The following is a 13,111-nucleotide window of genomic DNA, read 5'->3' as shown; positions in this document are numbered from 1 at the left end:
CCGCATTTTCAAAAGGGGATGAGTTGGGGTCGTTACAGGTTTGGTATCAGAGCCACCACAAATACTTGCAATTTTATCGTCTTTGAGTGTTTAATTTTCATAATTGGTATGTGAGCCCTGTCCAGATGTCAAATCCCATTCCATCTTGAATTCCAGATTCTCAAATCCAATCCCATTTTTCCAACTTGATTCCAATTGCAGATTCAATTCTATTTTTAAGTTCCATCTGGATTTCTCAAATCTGATCCCATTTCAAAACCCATTTGGATTTCTTAAATCCAATTCCATCTTCAAATTCCATCTGGATCTCCAAAATCTAATTCCATTTTCTAATTCCATCTGGATTTCTCAGATCCAATTCCATTTTCAGATTCCATCTGGATTTCTCAATTCCATTTTCAAATTTCATCCGGATTTCAAAATTCCAATTCCAATTTCAATTTCTATTTCCAAGATCATTTTTTTCAAATCTATTTCCGAAGTCTAAATTCAACTTCCAAATTCAATTCTTGTTTCAGGTTCTGAATTCAAAACTCAAAATCAGATTTCCTTTTCAAAATCGGTTTTCTTTTGAAAACCAATTCAAATTCAAAGTTCATTTTAACTTTGAAACTTCATTTTGACTTCAAAAATCTATCTTAGTTCAAATTCTCATTTTTGTCTTTATTCTTCAAATTCAAGATCTATTTTCAAATCTCTGATTATTCCAAGACTTAGAACTTCAAGTCTCTTCTTCCAGATCTATTTCAAGTTCTAAGTTAGATTCAAAATCTAACTTTCTCAAATCAATTTTCAAAAACCATTTCTTCAAAATATTTTCAAACTTATTTCAAAATCACTTGGATAATCCCAAAAGTTCTAAAATTATTCTTCTTAAAAGCATACATCTCTGTGTTTGCATTGCACAAGCATGATTTTTTGTGCATTTTTAGACTTAGAATAAATTCTTAGATATTATTTAGGCAAAGAAAAAGGCATAAGTTCGATTACCCCTGGTAAAGGTGCCAGGAACAGTCGAACCTCGTACCGACGGGCGAATCCCGTCTCTCCATCTTCCCGTAAATTTTCAAAAACGGAGGCGAGTAATTTCAAAATATTTTCAAAATTAAGGTTAAGTGAGACCTTTGCAAAAGAGTTCCTCTCTTCTTTCTTTTTCTTTTCTCTTCTCTCTTCTTTTCTATCTTTTATTTCCCTTCAAAAAGGGAATAGAGGCTAGAAAGGAAAAGATAGAGGAAAAATGAACGAGAGAAAAAATTTTGCAATGATCACAATCTTTAAGGGATCCGTCACATTTGGTTTTGACTTTATATACCCATCTACACCCAATAGCCTTTTTTCCTAATGGTTGACGAATAATGCTCCAAGTTTGGGCTTTGTTAAGAGCCTCTAATTTAATTTTCATTGATTCAATTCAATGAGGATGATCCTTAGCTTCTTTATAAGAGGTAGGCTCATGATACAAATGTATCATCATGAGGCAAGTTCTATAATTGGGTGAAAAAGATTCATAAGATACAATTTTTTGTGGTGGCCTACTATTACGAGAAGACCTTCTAGGTTGGTTGTCATCAATAGATTCTTCTAAGTTTTGAAAATATCTTTCAAGAGCCGATTGATGTTCATTTTCAAACCGCCGGGTATATACATTTAAATCATTAAGGTTTTCATTTTGAAAAACCTTATCATGTTGAGGTATGTCATTATGATGTAAGATCCCATTACAAGTATTGTCACAAATATTTGTATTTAGGGACTCAATTCGAGGAGCTAAATCAAATAGGAAGGAATAATCAATGTCTTCTTTAGATGTGTGAATATCAAAACCATTTTGATCCTCAAGAAAGTTTACATTCTTTGATACATAGAGTTTATTGTTTTGAAGATCATAGCATCTATAACCTTTTTTATTTTCACCATAGCCAATGAATACACATTCAAGGGCCTTTGGTGATAATTTGTCTTGTCCTTGAATAAGCACAAAGCATTTACATCCAAAGATCCTTAGTCTATTAAAATCGGGAGTAATTTTGAACAAGTTTTCAAAAGGTGATACATTCTTTAATGAAGAGGAGGGCATACGATTGATAAGATATGTTGTTGTAAGAAGAGCTTCGACCCAAAAATTTTTAGGAACATTTTTAGAGACAAGGGTTCTTGTTGTTTCAATTAAGTGTCTATGTTTCCTTTCCGCAAGACCATTTTGTTGCGGAGTTTTAGGACAAGAACGTTGATGTAAAATTCCATTTGATTTAAAATAATTTTGAAAATCTCTAGACATGTACTCCCCTCCATTATCGGATCTAAATATAGCTATATTGTGTTGAAATTGATTTTGAATAAGAACATGAAATTCTTTAAAAATATTGAAGACATCGGATTTGTTTTTAATAATGTATACCATGTATATCTAGAAAAGTCATCAATGAAGGTAACATAGTAGGAATATCCCCCTTTGAACATAACGGGTGCTGGCCCCCATACATCGGAATGCACAAGTTCAAAAGATCTTTTTGACACAAAATTACTATGCGAATACAGAAGCGAATAAATCTTTCCAAGAATACAATCATTGCATGTAAATGTATTTGTATTGCAAAGTTTTTCCAAAAAAGGAAAAATATACAACTTGGAAATACTAGGATGTCCAAGCCTCTTATGCCAAGTCTCAATATCTTTAGATTGAACATGATTACAAAATGATTTAGATGGCAAAGACAAAAAATCCATATAGTAAAGATTCCCTCTTCTATGGCCTTGCCCAATCCGCTTCCCGGATTGGAGATCCTGCACATAGCAATGGGTTGGTAAAAAAGAGACATTACAATCAAAGTCGGTAATTTGAGAAACAGAAAAAAGATTTAAATTAAATTTTGAAATAATTCAGATTTTAGGAACAAAAAATTCTTTGTTTTAGTCAAAAAGTTTTCTCAAGGTTTCCAATGCCTTCAACATCCAAGGATGTTCCATAGGCGGTTGAAACAAATAATTTAAATTTGTTTAGACTTGGTTTTGATAAAAGCGATGCATTTGGGGTCATATGAAAGGAGGCACCCGAGTCAAGGATCCAATAAGTCATACTCGGAAAAGAGGAAATGGCGGCACCGGAAGTAGAAGACAAAGAAGATGATGTAGAGGAGTTCAGCTTTATGAATTGTTGAAGAGTTTCGGTAAGATGCGCAATGGACTCCTTTATGTCTCCATCCTTCTTTGGATCTTCATTTGCATTTGGAGGAATTTCACCAACGGAAGCAACCTTCCTTTTGAATTTAGGGCAATCCGGGTGAATATGACCCGGTTCATTACAATTATGACATATAATCTTTCTTCCTCCACCACTATTATTCTTCCAAAAATGGGGTGGTTTATATGACCTAACATTATTGCAGGGTCTAGATACGACATGAACTTCATCAACATCTCTTTTCAAGGCCAAACGTGTTTCTTCTTGACATAAGTCGGCCAAAATATCATTTAGAGGAGTAGAAACCCTATGAAGTAGGGATCCTCTAAGTTGCTCAAATTCGGGACGAAGCCCATGAATGAATTGAAAGAATCTTTTTTTCTCCATTTGCTCTTGCCTCTTGGCAATAGCACTACCTTCCCATTGAGGTTCAAGGAGAACAAGTTCATTCCACAAAGAAGATGGGGCACTATAATAGTCCCTAATACTCATATCACCTTGCTTGGTTTCTCTCGCCTTTTCTTGTAAAAAGAAATGCCTAGCAAGATCTCTTTGCGTGTACATTCCTTTCATAAAGAACCAAGCTTCATTGACCTTCTTAAATTTTGCAAGATTTGCACAAATCTTTAAATCCACATTATTCATGAACCATGCTAGAATTTTAGCATGTTCAATTTCCCAATCCTCCATTTTTGAAGAGAAGTCAAGAATAGCCTTCTCTTTTTCTTCTTCATTCAAAGCTTTTTCCTCATCGCCTTCAAACTTAGTTAATTTCAATTGAGGTTCTGGAATGGTCCCACACACATACCTCCAAAGTTTTTTACCTTTGAGGTTATTCTCCATAGCGGCTGCCCACATTCGGTAATTGGTCCCATTCAATTTGAATGAGAGATCAATTTTTGCATCCTTGTTTGCCATATTAAAAAAAAAGGTTTAAAGGCAAGAGAGAGGATCAATATTACTTGTCAAGTGAGATCCCGATGAAGCTTCCTTAACCTTGCTCTGATACCATGTAATGAAGTGCCAAATGAGAGAGGCGATATCTCCAAGAGCAAAACACACACATACACGAGTAGCCACTAATGGGCAAAAATACAACACACCACAAAAGTGGTAAAAACACACAAAATGAAGTGAGAAAATATATTCCACTCAAGAGGGCTTCAAAGAAGCATGCTTACAATAGGGGAGAACCGCTTTATTTATAGGCACAAAAGAGAACCCTTGGAAGGGCTCCTAAGGGATGTTGGATCCCTTCCAACGGTCACAAATGTGACCGTTGGAGGCTCCAACGTCCCTTAAGGGGGGCTTTTCCAAGGTAAAAAGAAAGGAAAAAGGAAAAATAAAAGAAAAAAGAAAGGGAAAAAGAAATAAGGAAAAATGTACATGGCGTGAATGAGGGTAAAAAGACTATTTTACCCCTAGTGGGTATTACAAAGGAAATATATAAATATATATATTTATACATGTAGATAGACACATAGACATATATATATATATATATGTAATTATATATATATGTGTATGTGTCGTGATCTAAATATATATATATATATATGTACAATCATATTTTAACAATTTAGTCAATCAAGTGTCTCAGTTTATGCATGCACCACGTATTGGCCATATGGAGGCAGTTAAGAGGATACTCAGATATCTGAAAGGAACAATTGGGGATGGGTTGATATATTCTCCAAAATCGTCTGGCAAGGAAATGCGTGAGCTTAATGTATATTGTGATGCAGACTGGGCAGAGGATCCAGATGAACGAAGGTCTACATCAGGATATTGTGTCTTCATTGAAAGAAACTTAGTCTCTTAGAGTAGTAGAAAACAAAAGGTCGTTGCTAGATCAAGCACTGAGGCCGAGTATAGATCCATGGTTGCCGCTACTGCCGAAGTCACATGGGTCAGGCATTTATTGACTGAAGTGGGAGAAACGATCTCTCGGTCTACCTTGCTGTGTGATAATCAAAGTGCTCTCAACATGTCATTCAATCCAGTCCATCGCAGTCGCGCTAAGCATATTGAGATCGACCAACATTTTGTAAGACAAAAGTTGAAGAAAAAGAGATCGAGCCTGAATTTGTTAATACTGAAAGACAAGTAGCAGACATATTTACAAAGGGCTTAACAAAAGATCATTTTTGGATGCTTAAAGGAAAGTTGTTCATGGTTCAAAACCATGATCAACTTGAGGGGAGGTGAAAAAGTAGTATTTTGTATATCACATGTCATACTGAATGTACCATGTATCGGGTGTGGATATTATAACAGACCCGGACCCATATTGTATATTAAAACTTTAAATACAGGTTCTAGGTCACGATTTCATTATTGAAATCGTGACAGCCGCAACCCCTATTCTCCTCCTCTTCTCTTTCTCACAAAACAGATTCTAGTGAAGAATCTCACAAAAATATCCTTATAGTGATGATGCAAACTGGGCAGGTAATCCAGATGAAAGGTCAGCTTCAGGCTATTATGTTTTTATGGTGGAGTCTAAGTTTTTCGAAACAGAAGATTAGTTGACCGATTTGTGTACTAAAGGTCTAACCACACGAAGATTTTTTTATTTGAAGTCCAAGTTGTCCACGGTGATTACCATGTACAACTTGAGCAAGGCTATTGAGACGTGACCTTGGTTCTAGTTCTGGATCCGGATTGGATCAAAATTAGATATAGATTCAGGCAGAATTATTTCTTTATGTATTTGTTCCTTATTCGAGTTTTGCCCCTCTTTGTATAATTGTTGTGTTATTAACTTAGGGGCATTTTGTAATTGGTTGTATCTTGTAACATATATATGTATATATATATATATATATATATATATATATATATATATATATATATATATATATATATATATATATATATATATATATGTCACATGGGTGCGGGTGCAGCGCAATTTCAAAAAATTCGGACACGGGGACTCAGCTATATATATATATATATAATTATAATTATGTATATAACAATAAATTGACACATAAAGATTGTAAATTTTAAAGCAAAAATAAAAAAGCAATTCTTAACAACACAAACTTACCAAAATATAACACATAAAGAAGCTTGTGAGTGTGATAAACAACAAAACTTATCATAAGTTTGCCTCATCGTCTAAATTTGAGGGAAGAACAGGATCGATGTAGTCCATGTTGAGAGTATGCAAATTATGTTCTCCCTCCAAGTCAAAATCTTTTGGATTTATATCTCAATTCTTGGATGGTCCACAACTGCATCAAAAAATGACTATATTAGTATCTAACTTAAAACTTTGAATACAAATATTTAAATACAAACTTTGAATACAAAGAAAAAAATGTACCTATACTCTTCTTTGGTGCGGCGATAAATTAATCGTAGATTAGAATGAACATAAACCAAATCCTCTACTCTTTTACTAGTGAGTTTGTTTATTTTAATGTTGTGAATTTGAGCATATGTACTCCAATTTCTTTCACAACAAGATGATGTAGCAGGTTGGGATAACAACTTCATTGCATGACGTTGCAGATTTGGTGTCTCTGATCCATATGTTGCCCAACAATTAAGGGGATCTTCCTCGTCCCTTGCCACGAGTGCTGCTAAAGAATCAAATCTCATAGTAGAAAACTTGTCAAACTCACTATTTACAACCTTAAACATGTAAGGATCATTAAAAAGTCTTCCCAAACATTGTGAAATTGTCTACGAAGAGACAATACATAAACAAGCATAAAAACTTTATAAAAGAAGTGCACGAAAGCACTCTCACAACACTTGAACAAAATACACAAAAAGTGTATAAATAATAAACATGCAATAATGCATGTATTTCAATATATAAAAGCAAATGCTTGAGACTCTCAAGCTTAGGAAATACAAGGGGGGAACATCCCTATTTATACAAATGTTAGAAGGTGCAAGGGGGGGCTCCCAAAGGAGTCGTTGGGAGCCCCCAACGGTCACATTTGTGACCGTTGGGGGCCCCCAACGACTCTATTGGGGGACCCCCAATGCACATAAAATAAATCAAAAAATAAAAAGAAAAAAAAGAAATTACAAAAGTAAAAATAAAAAGAAAATTACAGCATATTCTAAAAGTGAATATGCGCAAAACAGGAAATGACAGAAATGCCCTTTCGGGTAAAAATATATAAATATATATATTTATATATATAGAGATATATGTACATATAATATATTATATGTAAATATATCTCTATGTATATAAATATATATATTTATATTTACAATGATTTTAGGAGCTACATTTTAACAAACATATCATTCTATTTTTTGATATCTCAGGATCTTCATTTGGAGAAACACGACCAACACCTGCTGTCAACCATTTTTTTGCATAGTATTTTGGATTGAGAGAGTGTGCCATGCAATGCAAAGGTGTATTGCTTTTATCCCATCTTCTCACTAAAACTGAATGTACATGATTGTAAAATTTTGAATCATTAAGTGCAATATCTTTCTTCTCATGTTTAAAAATGATACTTTGAACTTTTTCAATCATATTGTCCCACATTTTATAAATTCTATGAAGCATGGGTACATCTCTGTCAACTTCTCTCAATATTTCCCAAATAGGTTTTGTAAATTCAACAAAATATGTAATTTTATCCCACAAAAAATCATCACAGATGCATTTTTTGATAGCTTGAGCCTTGACATCATCTTCAGTACGATAAAAATCCCAATCTTGATCAACCACCATCATCATCAATGCATTCTTGAGTTGCTTAATTCTTTTCATCATAACAATGAGAGAAGCAAAACGAGTTTCAGCAACTTTCAGTAACTTGAGATCAGAATGCTTATTAAATATAAAAAGGGCATGATGATGGTTTACAACAAAATTTCTAATATTTCTAACATCATGCTCTATTTCCTCAATCCCTAAGCATATTTCATGTATATTTGCATCATTTTTTGATGGATTGCATATACTCTTAAGTGTCAAATTTAAACTGTGTGCTGCACAAGGAGTCCAAAAACTATGTGAATATGTATCTTCACTTGCCAAATTCATTCCTGCACAACTGCAAACTAGAGCATTGTCAGTAATGATTTGCACCACACTTTCTTCACCCACTTCTTTTATCACTTCCACAAATAATCTCTTTAAATATTCAGCATCTTTATACTTTCCAGATGCATCAACAGTCTTCAAAAAGATTGGCCTATTAAGTGAGTAAGCAATGAAGTTTATCAGTGGTCGCCTTTGTATATCAGTCCACCCATCAGAAACAATCGGCACTCCATGTCGTTTCTATGCAAACTTTTGGGTCTCTAACAAGTCTTCAATTCTATTTTTTTTCTCTGCAAGAACGACTGTTCTTAGTTTTTCTGAACTAGGAGGCACATAACCACTCAAATTACAATTAGCCAAAGATGTAATCATATCTTTCCAGTATGGACTTCTAGCTACATTAAAAGGAATTGAGCTTGAGTAAAAGAATCGACCAATCTTTTTATCAATTTCTGCTCTTGCCATGTTTTTGAATGATGCTTGTATTGTTTTATTGTTTTTCATCTTTCTTTTCTTTAAAAGCTCTTCTTGTATATCACTGGCAATAGGAAAAGACAATTAATCGAATCATTTCTGATCTCTGCAATTTTTTTCTTTTCAACTTCCTCTTGTTCTTTCTTTAATTGCTTTAACATGTCTTTGTCAACCCCAGAACATGCCTTAATTCCTTGACCAAGAATATGCAAAAGATGTGCTTTCACACGCGTATAAGAACCTATGAAAACAGTCTTACATAGATTACAATGAAACTGCACATTCTCACCACCACCACCAGCTTTTATCCCTTTTGTCACAAACCTTCAAAGTGGTTTAGAATCTTCTAATTCAGGGTTAGAACTTGAACCAAATGTATTGACACTATCGCTAGAACTTGCCATTATATCTGAAAAGTGAAAACTGAAAAGAAAATAAGTAAATAAAATAGAATCTTCTAATTCAAGCCCCTGTTGAACCTTGCCGAGCCCCTCTTTTGCGAGCAGAGGGTGCAGGGAGAGGGGGGGGGATGTCGAAAAATAAGAATGAGGCAGGGGCAGAGCCCGCTGCCCCGTTATTTTTTTTGGCAGGGGTGCCCGACAGGTGTAAGGAGGAGTGGGGGAAGGAGGGGGCTCGGCTGACAGGCCGAGCCGAGCCTTGCCCCGCCGGATAGAAGGGAAATGAGGAGGGGTCAAGCCCCTTGTCGTTTCCCTTCTGTCCGACGGGGCAAGGCTCGGCCTGTCAGTCGAGCCCCCTCCTCCTTCTTACCCCTACCGGACAAATAGGAAACGAGGAGGGGTCGAGCCCTTCCTCTGTGAATCGGAGGCACAGGGACCCCTCTTTTGCGAGCAGAGGGTGCAGGGAGGGGGGGGGCTGCCGAAAAATGAGAACGAGGCAGGGGCGGAGCACCCTGCCTCATTTTTTTTCCGACAAGGGGTGGAGGCAAGGGGCTCCACCACCTGTCGGAAAATGAGGAAGGCTATTCTTTGGAAAATGAGGAAGGCCAGAAATATTTATGAAAAGAGGAATTTTCTTGAGGATTCAAGGCTATTCTTTGGAAAATTCTTCATAAAATGGGTTTGGATTCAAGATTTAAGAAGATTTTCGAGCTTTTAACCTCGAATTGAGAAATATAGAGCAATGAATCCAAATGGATGTCGGATGGGTTGTCTGAGCCATTCAAAATTATTTTTTGGTATTTTTGTAATTTTAATTTGAGAATTGGTCAACGAGGCTCAGATTTGGATTTTGAATGGATCTGGACCAAAATTAAGTCAGATATAAGAAGATTGATTTGACTCCAAAAAATTCGAGAATAAACTGGAGCTTTGTTTTTAAAATGACTCAATTTTGTCAGAAAACGAGGGTTAGGGGAAAAAGGGGAATGTTTACAATCATTTTGAAAAATTTGGGGTGTTCACAAAAGGTTCTGATATCAAGAAAAAAAGGTCTAGCCGGTATAGTTTGGAGTCCTTGTAGTTGTAGCCCTGTGCAACCAAGATGGTTATTTCCCAAGACCACTTAGCATATCCACTGGAAAAACTAACTTTCTCCCTGGTCCTCTCAACTAATCCTATCTTTCAATAGAAGAACCAGTATCTTCTGCTTCATCCTCACTGAAATTGGTTGGCATGTCAACATCATATCCTTTAATTGGTTTTATCATATGTGAATCCAAAGAAGCAGCATGTTTAGGTGCACTCTCTGACTTCCAGATCTTGCCACCATTTTTTTTTCTTTCTCATAACATTTGCACTCAGCCTCCTTATGGGGTTGACTTCATCATCTGCCACAACAGAGAACATCATAGACTGATGAACTACAAGATTTTCTGTTGTGTCCGCCTCTATTACTACTGTGGATCCGAAGGATGGATTGGTGCATAGAAAAAAAAATGGAGGTTGAAACCAAAGCATCTAATGTACTTCTACGCCTGCCGGACGAAGAGGAGAGAGTGGGAATGGGGGGCATACCTGTGGACGGAGGAAAGGGGGAGACAGTGGCTGGTGTCGCCTACGGCTACGGTCGTCGGAGTGGATCGTCGGCGTAAGGAAGTTGTAGGGGATGGGGGGAGGCAAAATCGACAGGGTAAGCCCCTCCCCCTGTCGTAAACCCCTTTTAGGGTTCGAAAGAAAATTTGGATCTAGGTCGGGTCCAGATCCGAACCCAACCCAAATCCAAAACATATTTCAAAAATGGACAGTTTTGGACTCGGTCAACGTTGACCGAGCCCAAAACGAGGATGGATTCGGCCTCGACTCGTCGACCGAGTCCGACTCAGCGTTGATCGAATCCGAACCGTGTCCTAAGCCGCACCTGTGTCGGGGCGTGTCGACTCGGGTGCGGCACCTCCCTAACCGAGTCCGTGTGATATATATATATATATATATATATATATATATAGAGAGAGAGAGAGAGAGAGAGAGAGAGAGAGAGAGAGAGAGAGATGCCTCACAATATTCCCACATTGGGAAAATGTAAAATTGGAAGAAACCCCATACTCGACTTATCATGAATAGTTAGTTAATGTTTACGTGGTCTTTGGGTGGGAACCTCATAGACAAGCCCATCGGTAGTAGTGCCTTTCACATACTTGCTTTCATGTGACTAACATTGAGTGGATGCATAAAATAGTGTACCCACTTTCAGTAGCCAAAATGGTTATACTTATACAGTAAAAAACTAAATATGAAGCACATAACCTCTCCTAGCCACAGTCTCACAACTCACAACTCACAAGGTAAACCAGTTTCCAAAACATAATAGGAAGGCATTCTTAGGATGTATTCATGCTAGTAATGTTAATAGTAATAAAAATTCAAAGTAAAACAAGAATGGCAGGGATAAACTTTGACCATGGAATATGGGTTAAGTGAAAATTTTTAATGGGTTAGGTAGAAGTGTGTGTGCTCTTTTGTAATAATATTGGAGACATGCCAAATAAATTATCCAAGTTAATTTCAATTGTTCCTAAGCACATAAATGTATTATTGTCCATTGTTCACTAAATGATACACAAACACACGCACACACACATAGATGCACATAGACGTGCTTGCTTAATCTGCCTGACGATGTATGTAATGGAAATGGACATCTACAGTTCAGTTTCTAATTTCAGGTATTTACATAAATTTTCTTCTAGTTATAATATTTATCTTGTCCTTGTGCATGATATATCACTTTTGAGTGATCTTGGCTGAGACTTAAACTGATCACCAGCATTTGCAAGAAGTATGTTGTTTGTTTGCATGTCTATGTTTTAATCTTTATTTACTTGCTTTGCTAGTCCATGTATCTTTCTTTTTTCAGTATTCTCTTGTTTATATTGGCAGATTCGTAAGATGGTGGGCACTGCAGTAGCAGTGAAACGGTCTCTGCTGCCAAAAGATATTATACAATTATCTCTGGCCAAGTATTCTCGAATAGTCCTACCTGTTGCTCCCTCTGAAGTTCTCATCTTGAAGGGCAATCAATTCTCCTTGAGGAACACTTCCCCTGGCTCTGATTCCAAGCCTGAAGTTGTGAGATTAATTGAATCGGATGAGATACAGAAGTCTGTCGATCAATTTCATTCTGACATTGTATTACCTCAAATGTCTAAATTTTTAGCTACATCGAAATCCCCATGGAAAGAGTGGGTCGAAAACCTTGACACTTATGCCAGCATTCCTGATGAACAACTTGAACAAGTCAGAAGTGCTTGGAGGCTATGGAAGAATAGCTATTTGAATAATTGTATCCCAAGAGAGAATTGCCAGCATACCACTGTACCATTCTCTTGAAACTTGCCAGCTGCTCTGGTCATAAAACTCATTATTACTTTCTTCAGCGAAATATCTTAAAATAGAAACTACTTTGTTTTCAATGTGCCCTAATATTAAACCCTTTGTATATGATGATTTAATAATTTTCAAACCATGCATTAAGTAGGACTTGCAAATATCTGTAAACTTCTCAATTGCTTTCGGTTAATCACTGATTTTTGCACTGAAACTTTATTTTTTTCTACCAAACACACTTAGTAACTCGTGCTAGACTAGCAGATGACAAAAGGCATGTGGATATCTCATTGAGGCTAATGTGAGACTACAATCAACTGATGGGGAGTTGTTTGATGACCCTACAATATATAACAATTGGTTGGAAGTCTTCATTTATCTGACAATTACATGGCCGGATATTGCTTATGTAGCGCACATGGTTAGCTTATGAGTGCACCTCAAACAACACATCTATTGAAGATTATTCGATATGTTCGAGATACGATGCATTAAATTATAATTTTCTCATCGTCCTCAACACTTATCTTAGAACTTGTGATTCAGATTTTGGAGGGTGCAGTAGGACACGCCATTCCACCACATGTTACTAATATATTTTGACGTTAAACGTGCCTTGGGATTCGTGTAGCAAGCAATGAA

General features: G+C 36.4%; 1 protein-coding gene across 3 annotated transcripts in view; it reads left to right on the top strand.

The window, feature by feature from the left end:
- Positions 1-12,630, top strand: part of LOC149823500 (Pseudouridine synthase family protein) — a 179,633-nt gene extending 167,003 nt beyond the window's left edge. For all 3 annotated transcript variants that reach the window (XM_090018880.1, XM_090018881.1, XM_090018879.1), the window contains one exon: positions 12,023-12,630. In XM_090018880.1, coding sequence (XP_089875006.1) covers positions 12,023-12,472 — 450 coding nt within the window. In that variant the 3' untranslated portion in view covers positions 12,473-12,630. The remainder of the gene's footprint in view (positions 1-12,022) is intronic.
- The last annotated feature ends 481 nt before the right edge of the window (positions 12,631-13,111 follow it).

Source organism: Nuphar pumila, chromosome 10 (genome assembly GCF_984573655.1).
Source record: "Nuphar pumila chromosome 10, dmNupPumi1.hap1.1, whole genome shotgun sequence".
NCBI classification, from domain to species: Eukaryota; Viridiplantae; Streptophyta; class Magnoliopsida; order Nymphaeales; family Nymphaeaceae; genus Nuphar; species Nuphar pumila.
Note: the sequence above shows the minus strand (reverse complement) of the source record. Positions and strands in the feature narration are given on the sequence as shown.